The sequence below is a fragment of the Podarcis cretensis genome (genome assembly GCF_951804945.1).
Source record: "Podarcis cretensis genome assembly, chromosome: 6".
Classification (NCBI taxonomy): Eukaryota; Metazoa; Chordata; class Lepidosauria; order Squamata; family Lacertidae; genus Podarcis; species Podarcis cretensis.
The window spans coordinates 46,713,402-46,739,714 of NC_137175.1; the positions used below are offsets into that span (position 1 = coordinate 46,713,402).

At 43.2% G+C, this 26,313-nt stretch overlaps 1 protein-coding gene across 2 annotated transcripts in view; it reads left to right on the plus strand.

Moving 5' to 3' along the window:
• GRM4 (glutamate metabotropic receptor 4) overlaps positions 1-26,313 on the plus strand; it is a 300,197-nt gene that overhangs the window by 28,750 nt on the left and 245,134 nt on the right. The window contains exon 2 of one of the 2 annotated variants that reach the window (XM_079980860.1): positions 24,604-25,550. In XM_079980860.1, coding sequence (XP_079836986.1) covers positions 25,020-25,550 — 531 coding nt within the window. In that variant the 5' untranslated portion in view covers positions 24,604-25,019. Of the gene's footprint in view, positions 1-24,603; positions 25,551-26,313 lie in introns of those variants that run through there. The other variant, XM_079980861.1, reaches the window with a different exon arrangement.

Sequence of the window (26,313 nt, forward strand, 5' to 3'; positions counted from 1 at the left end):
CAGGTCTCCTGGGGTCCCAATTCAACACTACCCACAATACCACACCAGCATTGCCCATAATGACAATGGGCTCAGATGAGTAATTATCTTTCATACACTGCCTGAGTGATTTGAAGATTATCAATCTCATATTACTTAGTTCAGTAGGATCTATATACTGTATTCAATTCCTTTATGGTTTCCATAAATCATAGAGTTGGAAGGGACCCCGAGGATCATCTAGTCAATGCAATGCAAGATTATGCAGCTGTCCCATACAGGAATCAAAGCTGCAACCTTGATGTTATCAGCACCACATTTTAACCAACTGAGCTATAGCCCTAAAAATTGCAGATCAACTTACTTGTGCCACTTCATCAGCATCCCCCCCCCTTTTTTACTTTCTCCAGGTTGGGATGAGCAATAGATGAATTATTCCAACGCTGCTGGTCTGCTAGGCTTAGCAACTAAGAGTACTTCTTAGTTGCTTCTTCAGCTTTTGTTCAAGTGCTCAATATGTGTTAGAAGTATCTGGTGCATCACTTGTACTCCTGGACCCGGTGTTATGTATGGAAGCACAGGTGACCTAAGTGGCCTGCTTTGGCTGATTTGCTAACAGTGACCCTATATGGAGAAAATGAATTTTCCCTCTGTTACATATGTACTGGCTATATCCCAGCTAGATACAGTAATGCTCTACATATAGGACAAAGGCCAGGGCAAGAGTTGCGTAGGCGTGAGCTGGGCTCCAAGCAGGTGACAGGCAGAAGCCTAATAGTGAGAGCCATGTTTGATTTCTGCTTGAATCCAAGGCTGTAGTATGAGATAAGCAGGACCACCTGGGCTGTTAATGCTGTAAGTCCCTGTCCATTGTAGGCTCAGGTTGGATGTATGTTGAAGTAAACCATATATCATAAAGACACCACAGTCTCTGCTGCCCCTCATTCCAAGGGAATTGAACCCTGGCCAGCACCTGGGACCCCTGGCATCTCACACCACTTGGGGACTGGGATGGCATGCAACAATTTGTTTTTAATTTGACATTGTTTTGTTTTTAATTGTTTCATCATAAGTCACCTTGTGAAGACTTGTCTTGAAAGGCACAGTAGAAATATTGCAAGCAAACAAACAAATATTCCTGTTCATTGCAGGAGGCACCTACAACTGTTCCTGGAATCTATCATTGCCACTACACTGGCATACAAACCGCCACAGTGATATCATTAATAGGGGTCAAAGCTGATGTGAGAGCAGAAATGGGAAGACCTTTTTGTAAGTACACATCATTTCCCAACTGATTTGAGACCATCTCCCAGCTGCCGCAGAGGTCGGAGGCAGCTGTGAATGGGGAGGATAGGTGGGTATTAGCAGAAGCCAATTTGGGGGCTCATTGAACTTCTTGTCCCCTGGCCAAAACACACCTCCATCTCCTTGCTTCCGGAACCCACGTCATCTGAGCATTTTAACATTGTGCCAAGGCCACTTGATATGCCTTTGAAATGGTGATCAGTCTTTTGGATGCTTCAGCACCACTTAAATCTATAGTTCGCATATTCTGGCTCAACCCATGTTTCAAGTGGTTTAAGAAATCCACACTCCCAAGAGACTATGCTAGGGAGCACAGCGGACAAGAGAAGCCACCGTACCAAGGCGTTCGACTTCGGATGGCACCGCGGTAAGATCGAATGAAAAGCCCCAAAGCCCTTTTGGTTAATTTTTAATGCAATAGATAATCTCATTCAGGTTAATGCTTAGATCATACCCTTTACCTAGGCTGAATTGCGCTGTGGGAGAAGCAATTCCTGTTGCTTTCCCTTTTCCCTTTCTGTATGTCACCTGCAGAGCATTCATGCAGCTGTAAATGCTACGCTGGAGAATTGAGTTAAAAACAATACGATGAAAGGATGTAATTACATATGTTAAGAGCTGCACACATGCAAGAAAAATACCACATAGGCGTCCTTGCCTAATCGTTAGGCCCTAATGTGCAATGCTGCACAAGGTGCTTGGTTGGATATGAGTGTAAGAGAGGTACCTCATGATTACTTTTCCCAGGTTTTAATTGGAGTGAGGGTGGGTGATTATGCAGCACCTGAGATTGGTGCATTGATTTTTTTTTAAAAGGGAAAGCCTTCTCTTTATCTTTTTTTTTTTTTTAAAAAAAAACCCCACTTATGAAAATGTCAAACCCCCCGAATTATTTTTGAATGCAATTTATTTTACGATTAATTGATGAGGCATGGTTTAAAAATGCAGGAGAAACATTTGGCACAGTGCTCCAAATTATGCTAGTGTCATGTTTTTCAATGACTTGGTCATACTTTTACTAACGGCACCTAAAGCATAACTGCACCTATGTTTTTGCATCTTTAAACTGCAGTGCTTCTGGGCAGGAATCAGGTCACCTTTGCATTCTCTATATATCACATACCTAGATGATGACTCTTAATAATATATTGAACAATGGCTATATTCAGACATATTTGAAGAAGTCTTTTTTAACACAACAGCAATATGAAAACCATGGTCTTTAGGAATCCAGATTCCTTAACAGGACCCCAGATTTCCCATGGAAATAAGAGATAATAAATAAGACTTAATTAAGAGTACAGATTAGGTTAACTATCAAGCATTATCATAATAAGATTTGGACAGGAGCATAGATTACTAAGCAAGTGTGTGAATTCTCTGTTGGATGCCATTAAAAATATGCACAATAGTTACTACAGATGATTTGCATATAACTGACTTTGGCTAGAGAAATAGAACTATTTAATAGGACAATGTCAATGGTTTTAAGACTGTGATCCACACAGAGCACAGCATGCTTATGGATAGAATTTGACATCTATTTAATTTTCAACTTGTTGAGATTCTGTCTAGACTGAAATGTGTCTTTGAAAAGAAGCACTGAATCTTAGGCGCATTGGTATGTTTTTCCTTATGTTGTGGTTCAGGGTTCACCAGACCATCACTGATTTTTGCCTCACTTTCGTAACTGTAAAAAGGGAAGGATGATCCTTTCTGTCATTCTCGCTGTCCATTTTGACACTAAACATCTTTTGTTCTGTTTGGTACCATTGCTTGTATCTTTAGCGCAGGTAGATCCAGCAAACCCTTGCAATAAATGGAACTGGCCCAGCATGCAAAGCAAGCTGGGAAGAGAAAGGAATTGCATACCTGGAAGCCATTTATTATTATGATCAATGCAATGAATATTTATCTACCTCAGCCTTGCAAAAATCATGTGGAAAATTTACCAGTCGAGGCACAGAATCTCTTCAGCTACTCTTTTACAATAATGATGAAAGGAAAACTAATAACATTTTACTCGCCTGTCATAAAAATATTATTTGCCAGAAGTGAGCTAAGTTCTGCAACACTGCGCTACCTAGAGGACACATGAGGAGTTCAGATCAGCTTGAACAGGTAGAAAAGAGGAAGGCATGGACTGCAATGAGTTATAAAATGTAGAATCTCGGATGCTGCTGGAAGCTCTGGGGCAGAGATGGGGAATTGGTGACTCTTCAGATGCTGTTGGACACCAACTCCCATTAGCCTCAAACAGCATGACCAATAGCCAGGAGTGATGGGAGCTGTAGTCCAAACAACATCTGGAGGCCCACAAATTCCCTATTCTAGTTCTATGAACTTATTGTGGCCATTTTCCTTTCTTCCTTCGAATTTGTAAGGATCTACTGAAGTAAAAGAAGTGACAGCTTTCTTTGCTTGGATTCAGATCCAAAAATGGCGAAATGGCATGATATGAGTTTGTAGATCATTGCAATGTCTGAAGATTGAATGTTGAGGCCTGATTGTGGTAACAGACTGTACCACTTTGCCATTTTCTCTGTAGAAATTTCATATTCCCCATAGGCAACACAATAAGGCTCACTAGCTAGTGTGAAATTAAGAATTACCGGTACCTAAAGTTTTTTTTAAAGGGTTTTGTTCAAAATAGAATCAAATGTATAACTAGATGTGTAATAATATAAACAACAACAACAAAAGAACTCCAACATACCAGAAGGTGGTAAATGTAAAGGCCAAAACACTCAGGACTGATTCACATGATACATTAGCAGTGTGGTAGGTCTCTTATAATAAAACTGTTTAGATGCTGTAACACTTTATGAAGCTGCTTGTGTGAAGGAGCCTTTTCAGCCAAGTTACCACCATAAATGAATCTGTCAATTTAAATTTTTCTCAGTCTTTCATAAATCTAGTCTTAAGTTCAACATGCCACTGGGTGCAGTCAAGGTATAATGAACACATCTATGCATGAGAATGTGGTGCTATTATCTATGATGCTATTTAAGATCCACATGAAACCATTGGGAGTGGTCAGTAGCAGTTTTGGAGCAAGGTGATAATCAGGATACCTTGACCGCAGTTTTCCATGCATTGGTAATCTCATGGCTAGATTACTGCAATGCACTCTGTGGGGCTACACTTGGAGTTTGTTGATAGGTTGCTTGTGGTGGCAAGTTCAAGGTGTTGGTACTAACATACAAAGGCCTGTGAAGCTTAGGACCAGGTTACATACTTGAGACACTTTCTCATCCCTTATATAGCCAGTAGATCCCTGTGGTCTGCAGGCGAGTTTCCAGAGATCTCACATGCCTTCTCTGTAACAACTCAGAGTAGGGCTTTTAGTGTTGCTGCTCATGTTCTGTGGGATAACATTCCTGTCAAGATGGGACAGTTTTCCAGTAGCTGCACTTTCCTTTTTTTTTTTTAAAAAAAATATTTATTACCTTTTCCAACAATTTAAACACTACAAAAAATAAAAACCATACAATACAATACAATACAAAAAACCCACTACATTACTAACAAAACGCTAACCTTAAACTAACAAAACAAAACAAACACAATTTAAAACACATCAGATAATTTCAATATCTTATCTTTCATTCACTTATTTCCGCGACCTCCTCACACCTCCCTTTTTGTATTCCACTTCTATTAATTTTTTCAGCAATTCCTTTCCATCTTCCTCTATTTTTAATCCTATAATTATCTTAACACATTCTAACCTTATTTTTCCTTTAATACTCTATTAATCTATTTATCCTTAATTCCTTATAACATTTCTACTAAAGCCATATAACTTCATTCCAACATTTTCCTAGCATTCATTAATTTTACAGTATTTCCGTAAATAGTCTTTAAACTTTTTTCAGTCTTCTTCCACCGACTCTTCTCCCTGGTCTCGGATTCTGCCAGTCATTTCCACCAATTCCATGTAGTCCATCAACTTTATCTGCCATTCTTCCCGGGTGGGTAAATCTTGTGTCTTCCAATATTTTGCGATGAGTATTCTTGCTGCTCAGTAGCTGCACTTTCCAGAAACAATGGGTGGTTTTTTTTTGTTTCAACAGGATTTCTCAGCTGGATAAACAGGATTTTACCGCAAGTGACTGCTTTGTATCATTTTAGTCTTGCTTTAAATGCATTTGCTGTTTTTTTTTGTTTTTAACTGTCTTTAAATTGCCTTGAGACAGTTGCTTAGAAGGTGATTTATAAATTAATAATATTTACACATCAATTTGCATTTTTAAAAATAGTTCCTCAGGTAAATTCATCAACATTTTAGTGCACAGTTCTACTAATATACAATTTTATGTATGCAATTCCCCTAATGCAACGCACTTCTGTATATTATTGTCACCAATAAATGCATTATAACACGCATTTCCCATTAATAAGTGCATTTGTGTACACATCTTAGGGCTCACCTGCACTTCTTTTTGTGCTATGCATTCTAGGCACGGATCTTGGATTTCTAGGTCCCTGTATGAGTGGTGCTCTTGTTGTTTTTATTCCTCTACTTTCCCCTGGAAAACCTGTTGTCTACTGCTGAATCAGAGAAAATGGCAATTGGGTTTTCTGTGTCTTGTCATTTGTTCCAATTCAACAGTAAACAGCAGGTTTTCCCAGGGAAAGTGGTGGGACAAAACCAACCAACGAACCAACCAAAAAACCTGCTTGGACCTGTTCCCAGACTGTGTGGCACAAAAGGAAGTATGGATGAACCCTTTTGCCTTGCCCCACATTGAATTTTAGTTTCTCTCCTGTTTTTTTGTTTGTTGCTGAGTGTGCCCTGCTCATTGACAGTATTTATTATTATTTTATTATATATTAATTTACATCCTGCCTTTTTCACTGACAGGGACTCAAGGTGGATTACAAATAAAATAGAAACAGCTAAAAACAATGAAAAATAAAATAAAAACAATGAAACATTAGTAGAATGAAAACACATGTACACAATTAAAACACACAGATAATTACAATAAAAACAACACAGCGCAGCACCAGTCCGGTTAATTAAAAGTAGTCAGTTCTCAAAAGCCTGTTGGAACATGAAAAGACAACAAGGAGGAAGCCAGTCCAGCTTCTCTAGGCAGGGAGTACCAGAATCTGGGAGCAGCCACCAAGAAGGTCCTCTCCTGTGTCCCCACCAAGTGTGCTTGTGAGGGTGGCAGGTCCAAGAAAAGGGCCTCTCCCAAATATCTCAAAACCCAGACATGTTCATGTGAGGGAATATGATCTTTCAAATAGCTTGGACCTAAGTCATTTAGGGCCTTTTAGGTCTTCACCAGCACTTTGAATGGTGTCTGGAAATAGATGGGTAGCCAGTGGAGCCATTGTAGTAAGGGAGTCATCTGCTCCCTATAACTAGCCCGGGTCAACAATCTGGCTGCAGCTCTTTGAGCCAGTTGAGGTTTCTGGGCTCTTTTCAAAGGCAGCTCCATGTAGAGTGCATTACAGTAATCCAAAAGGGATGTCACCAAGGTGTGTGTCACTGTGGCCAAATCAGGAGCAGGCTCAGCTGGCACGCTAGCTTCAACTGTGCAAATGCACTCCTGGCCACCACCAGGACCTGGGCAACAAGGCTCAGGGATAGGTCCAGGAGAGGACCAAACTATGAACCTGTGTCTTCAGCTGCTGTACTGCGCCATCCAGCACAGGCTGAATCCCTATTCTCTGTTCTCCCTTCCGACTGACAAAAAGCATCTCTGTCTTGTCTGGATTAAGTTTCAATTTATTCATCCTCACCCAGTCTGTTACTGATGACAGGCATTAGATTGGAACTGAGACAGTGTCCTTGGATTTAGGTGGAAAGGAGAAATAGAGACCAAATAATCACCACCACCACCACCATCACCAGTGCTTTTTATTTTTAGAAAAAAGGTGACGGAATTCACCATGAAATTGTTACAGTAAGCGCCACACTTTTAACATTTGAAAAAAAAGGTGCCAGTACAGTCGTACCTTGGATCCCGAACACCTTGCAAGTCGAATGTTTTGGTTCCTGACTGCTACAAACCTGGAAGTGAGTGTTCAGGTTTGCGAATGTTCTTTGGAACTTGAATGTCCGATAAGGCTTCTGATTGGCTGCAGGAGCTTCCTGCAGCCAATCAGAAGCTGCACTTTGGTTTCTGAACATTTTGGAAGTCGAACAAACTTCTGAATGGATTCCGTTCAACTTCCAAGGTATGACTGTACTGTGTATCCTTGAGTACCCGCAGAAAAAAGGCAAATTATAATTATTATAATATAATATAATATAATATAATATAATATAATATAATATAATATAATGCTGTCTTCAAAGATTTTGAGTGCTAGGACTTTTTGGATAGTAGTTGCTGTGAAAAATAAGGCAGGGCTGGGCTGGGAGCAAGTGGCCCGAGAATAAGAGGTTTTCATGCCACTGTGCTTTCGAGGCCCCTTCCTTGTTAAAGCAAGCAGCTTGGTTCTGGGTAATTCTGATTGCTTTAAAAGCCCCAACTGTCAGAAGCACTTTGGAGTTGGGCCTTCAAAGTGGCTTCGACAGGCTCCGATGTACATAATTTATCAGGGTGAGTTCAGGCTGGGCCCCTCCCACGCAAGAAAGCCACAGATCAATGGAGCCGAGGAGAAGCGCTCCTCAGGTGGTGTAAACTGTGGAGTAAGGCAAATTCCCCAGCAGGTGAAAACTGGCACTTTCACGTTGACTTTGGCAGTGAGATGAGCGGAGGTGAGGATCTGGCCCAGCCAACAGAAATGTGCTCTCTAGTTCAGTACAAAATGAGCTTAAACTAAACTATTCTCCGGCACTAAGTACTCAATAGCCTCCCGCTTGGGGAATGCATTTTGCCTCCACCTCCTCCTCGGTAATAATTTTCTGTGGCTTGCATAAATAATACAGTACCTTTCTATAAAAATACTCACGCGTGGTGCATCCTTAATTCTTAGAGGTAGGTGAGAATTGCTTTTCCCATTGTATGACTGGGGAAACTAAGGCTTAGAAAGGGACGGGGGCAGGGAATGAACAGAGGCAGGCATCTTTAGCATTGGGGCAAAATTTTGTCCTGTTTTCACTCTAATGCTTTGGGTTTTCAGTTTAGCTCTGTGCCTCCACTATCTTAGAATCTAGAGCATGGCTTGATCAGGTTCTAGGGAGTTGTTAGGAAAAAAAATGGTTCGGTTATCACTGTGCTTCCTTGGCATGTAAAAAGCTGAGAGAACCTGTTTTGCTGCATGCCCTAGATATATCCCATTGTGCAAGGCAATTGAGTTTTGGAGCCAGCAAACAAAGAACTTCCTACTAGGGATGTTTCCATGGTCAATGAAAATGCACAAGACTGCCTTGGATAAATCCTGGTGAAATTAAATACCATATTTTTTGCTCTAGAAGATGCACCAGACCATAAGACACACCTAGTTTTTGGAGGAGGAAAACAAGAAAAAAAATTATTCTGAATCTCAGAAGCCAGAACAACAAGAGGGATCACAGTGAAAGCAGCAATCCCTCTTGCTGTTCTGGCTTCTGGGATAGCTGCACAGCCTGCATTCGCTTCATAAGACGCACACACATTTCCCCTTGCTTTTTAGGAGGGAAAAAGTGAGTCTTATAGAGCAAAAAATACGGTAGTTCCCCTTTGGAGCACAGAAACATATGAAGCTTCCTCCTGGCTAGTCAGAACATTGGTCCATCTAGCGCAGAATTATCTCTATCAATTGGCAGTGACTTTTCAGCTTGAGGTAGCTGTTTTTCCTAGCTCTGTTTTTCCTACCTGAATCTGAGACCCTTTACACGCAAAATGTGTGCTCTACCACGTAGCTATGGCACTACCCATAAAAATATTCATCAGCAAACAACAACAACAACAACAAAACTAGGCATCTGTCACTGAAGCCCACTTAACTGGTTACATCTGCAAGACATAGGGACAGGTTAGATGGGCTGATTCAGTGTTGTGGAGAAGTGTCTTTGGTGGTTGTTGTATAGATGTGAAGGAGCTGATATGCAGTTCTGTTTCCCTTTCCTACTTGAGCAGCATTAGGTGATCCCAACAATGATCCCTTGGGTTTTGTCACTGTGTGCCTAGCCTTCAGCTTAACACCCCAGCACTGCAAGTATCAGGAGCTGCTGGAGTTGACAGCCCAGCAGTTTGGAGCCACATGTGTATGAAATGATTAATAGCCATGGGATTTGGGGAGGAGAAAGTGATCTCAAGTTGGTGTAATGTTTTGATATATGTAGTGCAGCACGGAGGAATAAGTCTGCCCTTTGGGAAATTTAAACTGCGGAGGTGTGTGAAAGTATGGAACAGGAGGGAGCAGAAATGGGACTCACTATTCTGTGTCCTTTTTTATTTTTGGTTTAAAGATATTCTGATGTGTTACTCAGACTAGCCTCCCAAGTAATTTCATGCTCCAATCCTCACATCGGCATGACATTTCTGACTTATTTTCCATGGTAAATTTGAAAGCACTGGTTCTGGATTCTGCTGTACCTGATATTGCTGTGAAAAACAACTGGAGAAAAGAAACTTTAGCAGCTCAATGAGTACATTAATGGCAAAGATACTCATGTGCGTAGTTGAGAGCAGCTGTGGGCAGCCATCGGGTTTGTGGGAACGTCTTTTATTTTTTAACTAGTTCCCTCAGATCCATCAATTGGCGTTCACAGTTTGCACAGTGTCTCAGTGGAACAGGCAACATGAAAGAAGGGGAAAGAGTAATTCTGAGCCCACGATCAGCCCATGAATTAGTTTTCATTACCAGAGCTGAGCTCTCAGGCATTTCATACACACAAAAACCAATCCTGGCCTCCCTTCAACCCCACCTAAATCTTCTTTGTTTTTAGCAGATTGAAAGATTTTTAAAGCCCATCCATATTTTGGCTAAATGTGGGTTGTGAACCCCTTGTGCCTCCCTTAATCTCCCCTTGTCTGTGTGGCATTCTGCTCTAACTACTACTGTTCCACACTTTCTCCTCATTAAATCTGGAAAATCTCCATGCTTTGAAAAGCCAAATAGGAAGAGAATGCTGTATGGATGTGGGGAGATTAAAGAAGGCACAAGGGGTTCACAACTCACATTTAGCCAAGGTATGGACAGGCCCTTAGTTGTTGCTGTTTTGTTAAGCAGCTGGAAACCAGAAGCTCTGGTTGCTGTATTGCAAATTGCTCAGAGACATCAGAAGATCTTGATCTTACCTTTTGCCCATTCCTTGTTTAGAGTGCTTCTATCTTGGATGCATGAGCTGCAGGAGAGTCTTTTGGGAAACAGAACTGTGGAAATATTAAGGACTGAAGTTTTATGCACAAGTACCTGCCTGGGAGCAAAGCCCTGCTGAACACAGGGCACAGGATTGCTGTGTTAGTATTGTAGAATGCCACTTCAATCCCTGAGTGGCGCGAGATTCCAGGGGTTCCAGGCACTTACCCAGGGTCTGTGTTTCCTTTTAGAAATGAGGCACAGGGGAGACTGTGATGTCTTTAGGATATATGGTTTATTGACATATATATACAACCCAAGCCTACAATGGAAGGGTTCACAGCATTAACACTCCACTTAACACTTATATTCTGACTAATTCTGAGTTCAGGTAGGGGTCCCTCCCATTTTATATATCTTTTTATTTTTAGTTTATTTCTTTTTTCTTTTTTTCTTATTTGATGTCCTCTGCTCAGGACCTTTATTAGGGTTCAGGGATTGTACACTCATGGGGGTGGAGGGGTCCTGGGTGGGAGGCAGGGACCAATGTTGGTCTCCCAGGGTGAGAGGGGAAATGGAACATCCCAGGGGAAAGCTGGGAGGGGCTGCCACCTTCTGTCCATGGTAAGGGTTAAGAACTACCTTTAAGAGAAGTCTCTGTTTTGCAGTTGTTGTTTTTTTGCTCCTTCTAGCTGTTTCTGTTTTTAGTTTACATTCATTTTCTACATCTTATTGTAGTTTTTAACTGTAATAAAGATCTTAATGGCACAGAGCCCACTCTCTTTGGCTTTCCTAAGGGCCTCTCACCTTCCTTTTGTGCCTCCCCGCCCCCCATCTATGGGTTTCTGGTTTGATTTTTTGTGTATGTTCATTGACGGAGCTGCAAGTCCACCCCCACCCAGAGAAAAAGCAGGATATTCCCTTGTAGGAGAGCTATTTTAAATCTTGAGCATCTTGGCTCAGGAAAGATAAAAGTTAGGAAATAAAAAAGAGGCACTGCAATTTTTTTCTTTCTCTTGAGTTTGTAGTCATTGTCAAACATCTTGTCAATTGTTGCCGGGTCCTTGTGCAGAATTTGCCCAGTGATACATGTAGGCTGTCCTTTTTGCAAAAGGGAACTTCGGCAGAGATTGCCAGAGTCTCATATCCTCCTAAATGGTGACCTGCAAAGAGCCCTGCAGCATTTGGACCGATGCAAGCCTTGATGTTATAGTATACAGCAAGTATAGCTATATCTTGTCTTGTTGGCTCCGAGTGTTTGAAGGCAACCATGGAAGCCAAGGAGTGCTTGTCATTGTTACTTATCTACATCTGAAGTTGAGTCATTTGTAAAATTTGCTTCAGAATCTACTTTGTTATATTAGAGTCTAACTTTATCCTGGCAGTGTTGAAAAGAAAAGGTTGCAGATGCTCTATCCTTCAGGCTGTTAGCTTGGGGCTTAGCCTGGATTTGATTCAAGCCTGGTGCTTTCAGTATTGCACAGTTCCCTGGTGTCTTCTATAGCTTGTATGGCATCCTTTTCAGCCTTTTGCTTTCACCCACCACTGCAGTCCTCCGACAAGAGAGCGCCCACCCTGCCCCAATCTAGCCTAGGCACACAAGTCCTTCTCTTTAATGAAAATGGCAACCCTAATTCTGATTCCCTGTGATTTTAGCTTTTTCTCTTTCTTGGCTTCCCACTTGCGACATGGGGACAATGCCCTGCTCTCCCTCGCAGAGGTGATTATAAAATGAAATTGATGCCTGCTTGTGATGTGCTGTCAGGTATATCGATAAAGTGGGCAGATAAGTGCACTTGAAAGGGAACCTGATGTTCTCTGGAGGCTGGAAGCAGATCCTCTGCTGGGGGTCATCTTGCAGCTGCAAGTCTTGTTGTACAACTGCTTGACAGCAGGAACCTGGAATGTGAGGGTTGCTTGATTTCCTCCAGTGGGGACAATAATAACCAGCCTCCTTGGGAGACATTTCTGGACCTGGGGATGGCACTGGGACCACTCATAGTACCTTACCAATATGTAATTTTTTACACTTTTTGATCTGTCATAGAATGGAGGGATTTTGTGACCTCACGACAGGGTGGGATAGGCTTGATTTGAAACCAAAGGGAGAGGCAAAATCATTGGTCAGAGATGAAGGTCAAGGCAATCTGGATGGCTTAGGGAGGTGGCTAGAGGAGACCAGCCAGTGGGATGCAATAGAAATGTAAAGAGATCTGCATGAGGATATGCCTTGCTGTATAGACAAAGACTATAAGGGACGTGGGTGGCGCTGTGGGTTAAACCACAGAGCTGAGGACTTGCCAATCAGAAGGTTGGCGGTTTGAATCCCCACGACGGCGTGAGCTCCCGTTGCTTGATCCCTGCTCCTGCCAACCTAGCAGTTCAAAAGCATAAAGTGCAAGTAGATAAATAGGTACTGCTCTGGCGGGAAGGTAAACTGCATTTCTGTGCGCTGCTCTGGTTCGCCAGAAGCGGCTTAGTCATGCTGGCCACATGACCCGGAAGCTGTATACCGGCTCCCTCGGCCAATAAAGCGAGATGAGCGCCGCAACCCCAGAGTCAGTCATGACTGGACCTAATGGTCAGGGGTCCCCTTTACCTTATAGACAAAGACCCATTTATTTAGCTGGGAAGGCCCTTTGAAACAAAAATGTCATCCACTGTTTCTGGAAAGTGCAGATACTGGATACATGTCCTATCTTGAATGCTATGAACAGGGGCAGCAACACTAAAAGTCTGAGCTGCTATAGAGCAGGCATGTGAGATCTTTGGAACTTTCTGGGGAAACTCCCCAGCAGACCACAGGGATCTACTGGGTATATAAGAGATGAGGCTGTGTCTCACGTAACCTGGTCCTGAGCTTTATATGTCAGTATCTTAAATTTGGCCTGGTAGCAGATCGACAACTGGCAGCCGTTTGCACCTGCAGGCAAGTAACTCTGGCAGCTGGACAGAAGATGTGAAATAATGGTGATGAGAATTTGCAAGACAGGGAAAAGAAAACTTGAAAGGTTGGAAAGGAGGTAATTCCCATCTACTCATCCTTTCCCTAACATCTACAGTAAGTCCAGCACTATAATGAGCCCCAGGGCACAGGTGGCAGATTGGGAAAGGTAGGAAAGCACCTGTTCACTGCTGCCTCCAGGTGCCAGCCCATCCTCTGCTTCCACCCTACTTTGAAGCTTCAGACCACCAGCAGCAGCCATCCTAGACAACCTGTGCCCCTCTCCCAATGCATTGCCTCATCAATTTCTCACTGGGCATTGCCTTCTGAGGGATCTCAGATAGTGGCTGCCTCCTCCTGCTAGTCCTGTTTTAAACAGCCATGCAGAGGTTGGATGAGATAACCTGTTCACTAGGTGGAGGGAGAGGAGACAGGTAATGGGTCAAGGTCCAAGGGCAGTGGTCTGAGAGACATGCTTTGCTCTCTCTCTTGGACAGCATGTCTTGGACAGGCCCTGGCCAATAGCATGGCAGGGAGGAGAGTATGGCAGAAGGTATCATCTGAATTTTGATGGATGGGGAAGAAAGAATAGCAGCCCATCGCTACAGCTGAAAAATATGGAAATGCCTGGGTGTGACTTAAGCAGTGGCCCAGGCGAGATTCACCTTGCCAGAGTATAAAGTCAAACAGAGATCAGACACGGGTTTCATAGAATCATAGAACTGGAAGGACAAAAAGGGTCATCTAGTCTAGCCAACTGCAATGCAGGATTGGAGAAAATGGAAACTAACCGCTTGCGAAATAACAAGCCTCCAGGCTGGTATGTACCTTGAGCAAACATGTGAGCTGATAGAAGTGAAAGCAAAAGTTTTAATTGGTTGATTCATTGCTAGACCCATTGGCTATGGCTGTACCGATGAGTGGCAGAAACCCTAATTTTGGCTTGGCCAGATTGACTCCCGTTAAATGATCTAATTGATCAATTTGTACTTAATTGCTTGCAGCAGCAACCCTTCAGAGGAGAAAGGTGCCATCTTACCCAATGGATATGTATATCAGACATTAACAATTTTCCTTCCAGGACAGGCACAGTAAAGCAAAGCAAAGGAACAAGGTCCTAATCAGGCACATGACTTGTGTCTCAGCACTATAGGACGGTTAGCTAATATGATTACCATTCTAATTTTGTGGCTCAGGTAGCTCCCAGGTGTTTCATTCCCTCCGGTGGGAAATTCCAAGGGGAGAACAATGTCTGCAAAGTAGTGAGCAAGTGCACAGGGAAAGAAATATATAATTCACTCCAGCAGCACAGAGACCTGTGTCGGGTAGATTCTGGTGTGTCTTCTCAAAAGATTACTCCCTAGCCCTTTCATCTGTGGTAGACCATTTTTGATGCCCCGAGGGTGTAATTTGTAGAAAAGGGCCATAATTCAAATGACAGAGCATTTGATTTGCATGCCCCAGGTTCAGTCCCTGGCATCTCCATGTAGGGCAGGAGAGACCCCGTCTGAAACCCTGGAAAACCTCAGTGGTCTGACTTCCTGTGTATCCAACCAGATTCCTATGTATGGCAAATTCCTATGTACTGTATTTAACTAGTAGCCCAGCATCTGGAAGAAGTATTGCATGTTGCAATAATCTCTGGCCCATTTCTACATGCACACACATCTCACAGGCCTGTGGGTCAAATTTGGCATACTAAACTTTTCCATTTGGCTTGTAAGGCATTTTGAGCAAGCCATACCCAAAATACAAATGTGGCAAGTGTGGGCTTGCCTTTGCAGGCTCTGCCGATTGGCCATAAAAACTAGCCAGGTGAATTAGCACAGTCCAAGCACATATTCCATCCATGCAAAAGCACTTGAGGGCATGGGATAGTGTCTGCAACGGAGATGGCATGGGGAGAGACCTCAGGGCTGGATGGTGAGGCCTGGAGGACTATGCTTGACCCACAGGCTTTCGGCCCCCTGAAATACAGTGGTACCTTGGGTTACATACGCTTCAGGTTACAGACTCCGCTAACCCAGAAATAGTACCTCAGGTTAAAAACTTTGCTTCAGGATGAGAACAGAAATCGTGGTCTGGTGGCGCAGCGGCAGCAGGAGGCCCCATTAGCTAAAGTGGTGCTTCAGGTTAAGAACAGTTTCAGGTTAAGAACGGACATCTGGAACGTTAAGTACTTAACCCGAGGTACCACTGTAAAAGATAACTGCACCTAAGTGTGTGCAACTGAAATAATCACATGCTGTTCCTCTTTGCCACCCTGTAGTCTGTTGTTTCCCTCGTGTGATATTTTAGTTTGTAAGCTCTTTGGGACGGGGACCCATTATACTCTGTCAAGCTCTTTGACTAATTAAACAATTGATCATTACCACTGATGGATTATCTATCAAAATGTCACCCATACATGAAGTTGTGGGCAGGATTTGAAATATAAGCAGTGGATTACTGAAAGAACTAAGGATAGTGAAGTTTAGATAATAAAATCATACGTTGTGTAAAGCAGCTAATAAGTAAAAAAGGAACATCATGGAAACGAGGGGTGGGAAGTCAAGAAGAAAATTTGTGGGTTTTTTTGTATATGACAATAAATGTTTTGGAATATTTTTGGATCTATCTATCATCTATCTATCATCTATCTATCTATCTATATCTATCTATCTATCTATCTATCTGTCTATCATCTATCTATCTATATCTATCATCTATCTATCATCTACCTATCTATCATCTATCTATCATCTCTATCATCTATCTATCATCTATCTATCTATCTATCATCATCATCATCATCATCATCATCAATTAAACTATTATCTTTTAATCTGTGGAAGTAGGTGTATTGTTTTCATCTGTTACTATGTTATGTATTTTTTTGTTTTTATATTGTAAACTGCTCTGTGATCTTTGGATGGAGTGCAGTATAGAAAATTTAACAGCAGCAACAAGAGCTGAGTAGGCAGCCCATACCCAAAGGAGGGGAGGCACCAGGCATATTTATTTGATGGCTGCCTTCTCCTTTTTTAAAAGCGAATCTGCCCTGGTGGCCTCTATAGGTTAGGGGAGATCTGTCCTATTTAAGGCTGTCCCAACCCATTCTCTTCCATTCAACAAGGGAAAGAGATGCAAAAATGTCAATCCTTCCATGTGAATCTGAGTGAAGTGGTATTTTCCCATGCAGCTAGTTCAAGGCTCACAAGAAGCTGCTAGTCTAAGACCCCATTATATGGACTTGTGTGGACAGAAACCAGGCTAGTTCTCCCTTCCACAGATGTCAGGAATATAATCCCTGGGAAGGATCTACAGGACAACAGCTCTCGTGCTGCAGAGGTAAAATAGGAACAAGCCCTTAAGTCATAAACAAAAATTGCAGATGTGGGGGGAATTTTTAAAACCTTTCAAACTGAACAAAAATTACTCAAAAGGTAATGAATGTGGAACCCCACGTTTCCATATTCCGAAAGCTGCTTTTCAGCACTAAACGGCTCTTTAATTGCTGCTCTTCAGGGGACCAACTGCTAATGCTAACATCCTTCCAATTTGAGATTCCTCCCCCCCCCTTTCCTCTTAACCTTTCTGTGCCTGGAATACTAATAATACTTTGTGTTCTTTCCCTTCCTTTTGGGTGCTGAGAGACTGCAATGGGGCCATCTAGCCTGGTCATGCATTCCCCCCTCCTAACAGACCCCTTGCTTCTTAGTTCCTGTCCTAGGGATCCTGGTTTTCAGCCATAGCAGGCTTTCTCTGGATGGTAGCAAGCTGACATTTCTCCTTGGGAGTTTCTGGCTAGGCAGATGTTTTGCTTAATTGCCTGCGGTTCCCGCTCCCTTGTCCTGACAGTATAGCTGTGGCTGTTTCAAGCGACCCCTTTGGTCTGATTCATTTCAGAGCTTCTCTTCTACTCCTGGTACCTTTGGAGATATTCTTTCAGAGAGGCTTCTGTTGTGAATAGCTTGGAGTAAGTGATTTGAGGACTGCAGCCTTAATTTTGTACTGGTTGCCTATTGGTTGACAATAATAAGTCCCTGTGCTCATGGTAGCTTTGATTTTAGTACACAGATAGGGAACTTGTGGCCTTCCAGATGTTATTGGACTCTACCAGACAAACCAGCATGGCTGATGGGCGGGGATGATCAGAGCTGAAGACCAACAATACCTGGAGCTTCACAGGTGCCCCACCCCTGCTGTAGCATATGTGAACAATGATATATCTCAAGTTATCCTGCCTCATTCCAATACCTCATTTGCCTCTCCCCCCAAATTCAGTATTGCCAGTGTTTTGATATTACCCAACATGCAAGACAGTTCCAGCCTGGCCTGTGGACATCTCTGTGAGCACCGACTTCTTTCTTTTAAGTTGATTGTGAATTCTGTGAACCATCACCATATCATTCAACAAATTGTTTTCCCCTCAGTTTAACACTATGGCCTGGCTGCTCATGCATCATAAATCCCTGACCTAACTGCATATTGACCCTTAATTAAACCTTCAGCTATCACCTAGCACCGTTACTGAGAGCTTGTTTGCATATTCAAGAGTTACAGAGTTGATTCAAAGGATGTTAACATGGGTTTGTTATTGCAAATTAACAACTGCACCACTGAGGCATAATCATTGAGGTGATTATGAGTTCTGTAATGGGAGAGATGTCCCGTGTTGCTGTGGCCTACCTAGAAACAGCAGCTCTTCAACTCTATATATGGAACAAGAGATGGGACAAAGAAGGGGAGAAGAAAGGCTTGCTGTGTAGGAAAGCCCACTTGCTTGCTTTTTTAAAATGATAAAACACAGCGAGGGGCACTTCAAAGATGAAACGAGGCAAGGCACATCCTTAAAAGGAAAACAAATCAAAAGGGAAATAGCTCCATTTGTGTTCATGCTTTGGGCCTAAATGTGTAGTCCATGTTTAGCATGAGACTGTGTCACAGGTATGAAAGCAGAAGGAAAAGGGACACACCTTTGCACATCCTGCTCACCTTTTCAGAATTTTCCATGTGTTGTTCTAGCACTTGTATATGTTCATATACGCACTGCTAAGAGGTTTAGCATTATTCTGGGGCTCTTGGTTTTTATCACCACACTCAAATGTACCTCCACTTATGTAAGTAATGGCAAATGTGGCCTAGTGGTTAAAATGTCACACCTTAGGACTGGGGTGGCTCAGGTTCAAATTCCACTCAGACACAAAGAAGAAGAAGAAGAAGAGTTTGGATTTGATATCCCGCCTTTCACTCCCTTTAAGGAGTCTCAAAGCGGCTAACATTCTCCTTTCCCTTCCTCCCCCACAACAAACACTCTGTGGGGTGAGTGGGGCTGAGAGACTTCAAAGAAGTGTGACTGGCCCAAGGTCACCCAGCAGCTGCATGTGGAGGAGCGGAGACGCAAACCCGGTTCCCCAGATTACGAGACTACCGCTCTTAACCACTACACCACACTGGTGACCACACTAGATGACTTTGATTTAGCCACTCTCCCCCTCTTTTTCTCAGCTCAGCATACCTCACAGGATAAAATGGGGAGGGAAAACCATGCATGCTGCCTTGACTCCTTGGAGGAAGGGTTTTTATATATATATAAAAAGATAAAATAATTCCCACAAGCCTTATGCTTGTGGTGCATGAGTTTTGCCACAAAGGACACTTTCAGAGTGTTGCTATTTTTTGGATGGGATTCAATCACATATTGACAAATTCAGGTTGCACAATTATTTGGTAGGACTTGTGTAATAAGCCTACTTCCCTCAAATATATGACTTTTTGCGATGGGGAAATGCACTGGAAAGTATGAGATGACACTTGTTTTGATGCAACATCATCCTTGACCTGTCCTGTAAACAGAGGTGCCATCTGTTCAAGTTGGTTGAGGGGGCCCAACGTGATGTTCTGGTGTCGCACACATGACGCCGTGCAATGCCTTGACATTGCCTGCATGATGTCGCGAGTAGCCAGGGGGCATTGCTGAATGCACACTGAATATTGAGGGGGTTTGGCCCCCTCAAAAAACTTTGGGGGGCCTGAAACTGCCTTGGCCTCTAGGAGCTGGTGCTTATGCCTGCAAACAAATTGAGATGAATGCTCATTAACTAGCCAACACCATTTAATCTCCCTGCAAACAAACTAGGATGAATGCTCAATCAGCAGGTTATCTGGAAGTGTCCAAAGTCAGTGCATACTTTTGCATGATAAAAATAAAATAAAAACCTTCCTAAATAGGGTGATGAATGGTTTGCAGAATTGCTGTTTGGGCTTGAGATGCATAGCTCTCACAGCCAATTCAATATTATCATATTTTGAGCTGGCATTGAAAACATGCAGCAGCCAAACAGAGTTTATGTGAATGCTAGGATCATGGCGTGAGCTAAAGGACTGGCATCTCTGTGTAAGTGATTTCCAAAGCAAGTCGAGTCATTGCTTGTTGTTGGCTCAGTAGATGACGTACAGAGACACTGATTGGACTCACAGTGCTTTTCGGAGCCTAAAAACTTACATTAGCGATCCTTTCATTCAGCCCCTTTTCGCTAAGTAATCTTGACATTTCACTGGTTAGTATTGAAAAGTTATTTGTTTTCTAATACGAATATATAATGCAGGGCTTTTCGTTTTCAAAGTGGGTTACAAACAGCATGCAATTAATCCGCACAACAGCCCTTGTGAAGAAGGTAAGCAACAAACAATTATCTCTCATTTAGGCAAGGGGAGAGAAATGGCTTGCCTGGGCTAGAGCACAGCTCTATATGCGCCTGATATGCAACTTATGAGTACAGCCTCAGGCAAGTGCTTGGTGGATTATAACTAGGATACTGTCAAACTCTACCAATCCCAGTTTTGGGAATTCTATCCTTTACGGATCAGTTATGAACCAGGCTTCAGACCACCCCAAATCCAATCAGAGGTATATTCAAATCAGCACCTAGAAGCCTTTAGGACCTGGAATTTAGCAATGGCACTATTGCTGACCTGAATTCTACCTGCCTCAAGGGATGTCCCATCAAGCACCTCCTCTTATATGACTTCTGCCAAGCATCTTTGAGTGAGGACTTGCTCTGGATATCTTTGCTATCAGAGGCAAGATTCGCCATTGATGGGAGCAGATCCTTCTTTGTAGTGGTATCCCTCTTAGGACAAGCAAAAAGACTCTGTTTGCCAGACCTTTGGGACTGAAGAGCTAAGAAACAGAACATTGCATGTTACTTGCATAACTGTTTATGCAGCAGTTGTAAACCTATGGATCACAGGCTTCTCAAGACCTCCTGTGCCTCCCCATTTGGCCTATGGGGCTGTTTTAGCCAAGCCTCCCCAAAGTACCCTACACCTGACATCATACCTGACATCAGGTGTGGGGCCACTAAGGACATGGCTGGGTTGAGAGGGGGTTTGCAGAAGGCACCTTCAAAGCCCCATGGACTGAGATTCATAAGGGCCTACAATAAGCTGATCACTGCTTAGTGCTGTGCATGGAAATCTCCAGGTTCTGACTTTTTCCAACACTGCCATGCGGCCCCTTATGCAATGTTGTGCTGTTTGATCAGTTTTAACTATGAGACTTTCTGAATCCCTGATGCTCACTTTCAGGTAGTGTATGGAAGACGGGGGATTCCAGATGTATTCTGCATACCAGCTCCTCTCTTTAAACTCCCAGCTATTCTTTGCTGGGAAAGAGCTGTCATGTTAGAAGTGTTTGCACGTTTTAATCAAACAGCTTCAGGAGGTGCTTCTTCCCTTGAGGAGGAAGGCCAGAAGGTTGTGGCCTAAGAATTGCACTCAACTGTTAATAACAATCTCCCCTCGAGGGAGTTTACTTATACGGACAGATATCAGCATTGACCAACAATCCTGTTTCTTTTCCTGTGCTTTCCTGAGCTTTTATTAGAATTGGTTGTGCAATTTTTGTAGAAAGGCATTTTCCGGGAGGACATCACATTATCAAGATGAATGTAGTGATACTAGGGATGCGGAATGAACACTTGTGACCCATGTTGCTTAAATGGGCTCTTTGTTTGTTTTATTTATTTTGCAGAGGTAAGGAACTGCTATTATCACATTCTACCAGGCAGAGAAAATAGCAGCATAATGGCTTGCCCAAGGTCAGGCAGGATATCCACTGGCAGAGCAGGAAGGGTGGGGTGGAGAAAAGTAAACAGTAGGGCCGGGACCAGCCCAATATATTTTGCTGCCTGAGGCTATGGATAAGATGACACTCCCTCCCCTGCACCATTCCATACACAGAAGCCAACTGGACTGGCTGTTGGCTCTCACTTAAACACTGGTAACAAGACAGCATCCTTCATTGCATCAGAGGACAGCACACTAGCTAAGAGGGCCTTTGGTCTCCAGTACTTCTGCTTACTCCTCCTGGCGTCTGTTTGCTAATACCACAATAGCAGTAATAGCCACGGTGCAGAGTAGCTTGTACAAACATGTATGACCTGAGTTAGCTGTCTAGCATGGCCACTGAGTGTTGGCTCAGGAGGATGGGAATGACTGGAGGCAGGGAGGGTCTCAATGCCTGTGGTGATATCTTCACTGTGCCTAATGGAAAGACCAGGAACTGGAAGAGGTTTAGCAAGGCCAGGGAGTGAGGCAGAAACAGGCAAGAGTGACATAAAAGAGAGGTGTCTAACCTATGGTCCTCCAGATGCTACTGGACTACAGATTCTATCATCCCTGGTCACTAGCCATGCTGGCTGGGGCTGATGGGAGTTGGATTCCAGAAACATTGGGATGCAGGAGAGAAACACAGGTTCCCTAATATAAATAGTTGAGTCTGAGCTGCACAAAGGAGTATGCAACTGCACAAAGTCTGCTGCTTACAGGAGGGGGATGTTATATAGCAGTAAAGGACAGTGCCCAATTACCTTGGGGATACCATCACAGGTCTGATGAGGCTTCGGAGTCCTAAATTTTCATGCAAGAAGGGGTGGCTGAGGAAGCATGGCTCTAGCTTAGCCCCCAGAGGGTCCTTGGTTCAAAACTTACCGTGGATGATGCTCTTTATAAATGTGTGAATAAGTTAGTGTCTAGGCTGCAAACTGCAAAATCTATCTGTCTCAGCTTTTTTTTATGATCGGCTCTACTCCTTCTCTGTTAAAAGGAGTGTGACTGTGACACCTTCGGGATAGACTGGAATCCTGAAATTTATGAAGCTTAGCCTCCTTGTATATGATAAAATTCTAAATCTCCATCCTGAACGTTAGCTTGAAACCAACTTCAACTGGCCCAAAAGAGCCTCAGGAATTTAATTCATAATTTAGTTTTTAATTGGCTCACCTTTTTTCTCAGTGCTCTGTTAAACCTATCTGTCAGACACACACTCCTATTCCTATGTCTCTGCACTGTAAAGGGCTGAAGAGTACATGCTTTGCATGTGAAGATCTCAAGGTCTGGCCCTGACATCTCCAGGTAGGACTGAGAAAGACTCAGGTAGGCTTGAAATCCTGGAGGGCCACTGCCAGCCAAAGCAGAGCAGGAGTGGCTAGACTTCAGGCTTTCAGTACCTATATTGTTGTCGTTGTTTTACTAACCTTCCCCCCCCCCCCCAAGATCCTGAGCCACCACTTCTTGCACAAAACTGAGCAAGGTGCAAACAACATTTGTTTACCATTAAATAATTCTTAGCCTGGGGATTCGTTCTGAGTGTCAGAACTGAATAGAGCACACAGCCCTTCCACACAAACCCCCACTCCTAGTCATCCCAAACTCTCTTCACTTCAGCAATATTATTTACTGCAGGGGAAAATAATTTATCTGCTCTCAGAAATTCAAAAATGCCTTGCCGATCTACTGGAAATTACTTAGAGATCTACTGTAGATTCAGATCTACCTTCTGCCCAAGCCTTGTGCAGAGATTACCAAGTTTGATGGACCAATGATCTGACTTGGTATATGGGGCAACTCCTATGATGGTATTCTTCTTCTTATTGTTTATATGAATATTTATATCCTGCCCTCATCTTAATAGCCACAGATAAAACAAGTACACACTTAAAAGAAAATATATTTATAATCACAACAGCTATAAGGTGCAACTTCATTAAAAAAGTGCAATGGGAAAACTCATCAAATTCATCAGAACAATTCTACCGCTTTCTTGAATATTGGAGAAAGAGTTGGGTCTTTACCTATGTAAAATAATGGAGTGAGTTGGCAAGATAAACCCCAGTGTGGTAGGAGTTCCATATACCACTGGAAAAGCCCTTCCCCAGGTTCCAGGCTTTGTATCTCATCCAATGCAGGGACCATTAGGAGGGCCTCATTTGCTGACTTAAGGAGACAGGAGAGTCAATAGGGGAAAAGACACTTTTTTATCTAGCAGCTGGATAATGGGGACATGACAGTCATTAATGTTTTGGCATGTGATGAAAGGAAATGAGTCTCTCTGACTTGCCTTCATTTCAATATAAGTAGCCACTCTCAACCCTCCAAATAAGTTCACAGCAGCTGAGCCCCATGGCCAATGAAAGACTGCATTTCTTTCTTACATCTCTCACTCTTTGGCAGTGGAATTCAGCTGCCCTGATGATGAACACTACATAATCTGCTCTATGCCAAATCAGCCCAGTACAAAATTGTACTTTACCCATTTTCTCTGGGGTACTTATCCTGCATCTATTAGATGGGTGTATTGATTCAATGAGTTTGTATATTTTTCCTGTACTTTCACTGTGTGCTAATCTTGCTGTTCAGTTCTGGTTGCCAGATGGAATGAGCAGCTTTTCGAAATCAACAAAGCAGGCAAATGTTTCCCCTTTCCCCTTTCCCCCTTGGTTTTTTTTTTATAAATATGGTTGTTAATAAGCACTTACAAGGTAAAATGAATTTATTCATCCTTTCGTGCCAAAGGGGAAAGCAAAGGTTGGCTTTCATGGATTTGGGTGTGTTATGTAGCCCAGCAAGTTCTCAGTAGTGCAAACCTGCTTCAAATCTGTGAATGAGATACAGAGGTTAGGCATCTTCAAAAACAATGTTTCTCCCCCCTCCCTCTCTGTGTTGCTTTTGTACAAACATGGTCTCTCTCAAAGCATAATGAAATAAAGGTGATGAAACTGATCAAGTGAATCCTGGAGCTTTTTGTACAATAACTCACACCATTCTGTCAAGCTCCCTGATAAAAAGATCTGAATAGCTAATGTCCTTTTTTATGCTTCCATTTGATTTTCATTCTGTTTCTCTCTTTCCCTTTCAAGGATTGTGGAGAAAGGAACAAAAGGGATATACATCTCCATGTGAAGTTATGCAAAGCCTGAAGCCCTTCTTTAGTTGCTTGGCTGCAATCCTCCAGAGGACCGAAAAGGGGACCTTGTAAACGCTTCCGAACTCTGCACTTTCTTCACCACCTGCCTTGGAATGGATACTGGAGTAGACTGGAAATCTTGACAGAAAAGCGACAGGGAAAAGAACCATGGTTTGTCCCCTCCAGAAGACCATTGATCAGTTTCCCCTTTCAGTATTGGCCCTTTGAAGGTTATTCCTATCCCCTCTCCAGAGTTCAATGTGGAACCAGTCTCCAAGCCAGCAAAGCTAAGTGGTTTTTGATGACAAGAGTCCCTGATCTCCATGGGTCTTTAGGTTGGAAGGGTTGAGTTTCAAGGGGTCTTTGGCAATGATTGGGAAGAACTGGGGATCTTTGTGCATGGAGCAACTCTCCTTCTGTCTATTCCTGAGTGTCTGCTGTGACTGGTGGTATCATCCAGTCAGCTCAGCTAAACCGAAAGGTCAAGGACATCCCCACATGAACTCTATCCGTCTTGATGGGGATATCACCCTTGGAGGCCTCTTCCCTGTTCATGGGAGGGGCTCCGAGGGCAAGGCATGTGGTGAGCTGAAGAAAGAGAAGGGGATTCACCGCCTAGAGGCTATGCTTTTTGCTTTAGATCGCATCAACAACGATCCTGACTTACTCCCCAATATCACCTTGGGGGCTCGTATCCTTGACACCTGCTCTCGAGATACCCATGCCTTGGAACAGTCCCTCACCTTTGTCCAGGCCTTGATTGAGAAGGACAGCACAGAGGTGCGCTGTGTCAATGGTGGGCCACCTATCATCACCAAGCCAGAGCGTGTGGTTGGGGTGATTGGCGCTTCCGGCAGCTCCGTCTCCATCATGGTGGCCAACATATTGCGCCTCTTCAAGGTAAGTGAGTGTGAGCTTCCTCTTCTCCTTTTCCATCTCCTCCTTTCACTGCACAGGATCATTTGCAATTCAATCCTTTTTCTCCTTCCCGCTGCAGCTGCTAAAATCACCACCAGCGACTGTTAAGTGGAAAAAACATTAAAGTAGTTTTTACAATAATTATACAGGCTAAGTTCTTGCTCCCTGGCGGGGAAAAGGGAGGAGAACAGAATCTCTTTCTGCGTCTCTGTGGGTGTTTAAAGAGCTCCCTGTCTCCCTTGGGGAGGCTGACCCTTCCTCTCCCTTCCAACCATGATATTTTGAGCAGGGTTTCTCCCCTCCCCCCTTCTGCATCTGCCACTTGTGTGAGGGAAAGCTGGTGAGCCGATGCCATTAGATATTGTGGGGAGGGCGTTCTTCAGCGTGGAGAAGGGTGGAGGGAATTATATGGTTCATTTTACAGCTGAGAAGAATATTCAAGCTGCGTGTATCCCAGAAGCTGCTGTGGGAGGGTGAGGGGGTGTGGAGAATGAGAGACTTGCTCCATGAAAGAGTTTATAAACCAGCATGAGGGGAAAGACCTTCTTCTAATGCACGTGGTAATTTCTAACCCTGGGGGGGGGGGTGCAGTTGGCTCTAGGGCATGTGACGGACATCTCCCTGGCCTAATTTACCTCACAATATCCGGCACTAGGCTATCTCTCATTCCAAAAATTCTCAGTCACATTGACAGCAACATATCCCCCCTCCCACTACAATTTTGTTTTTTAAAAATAGTGCTGGG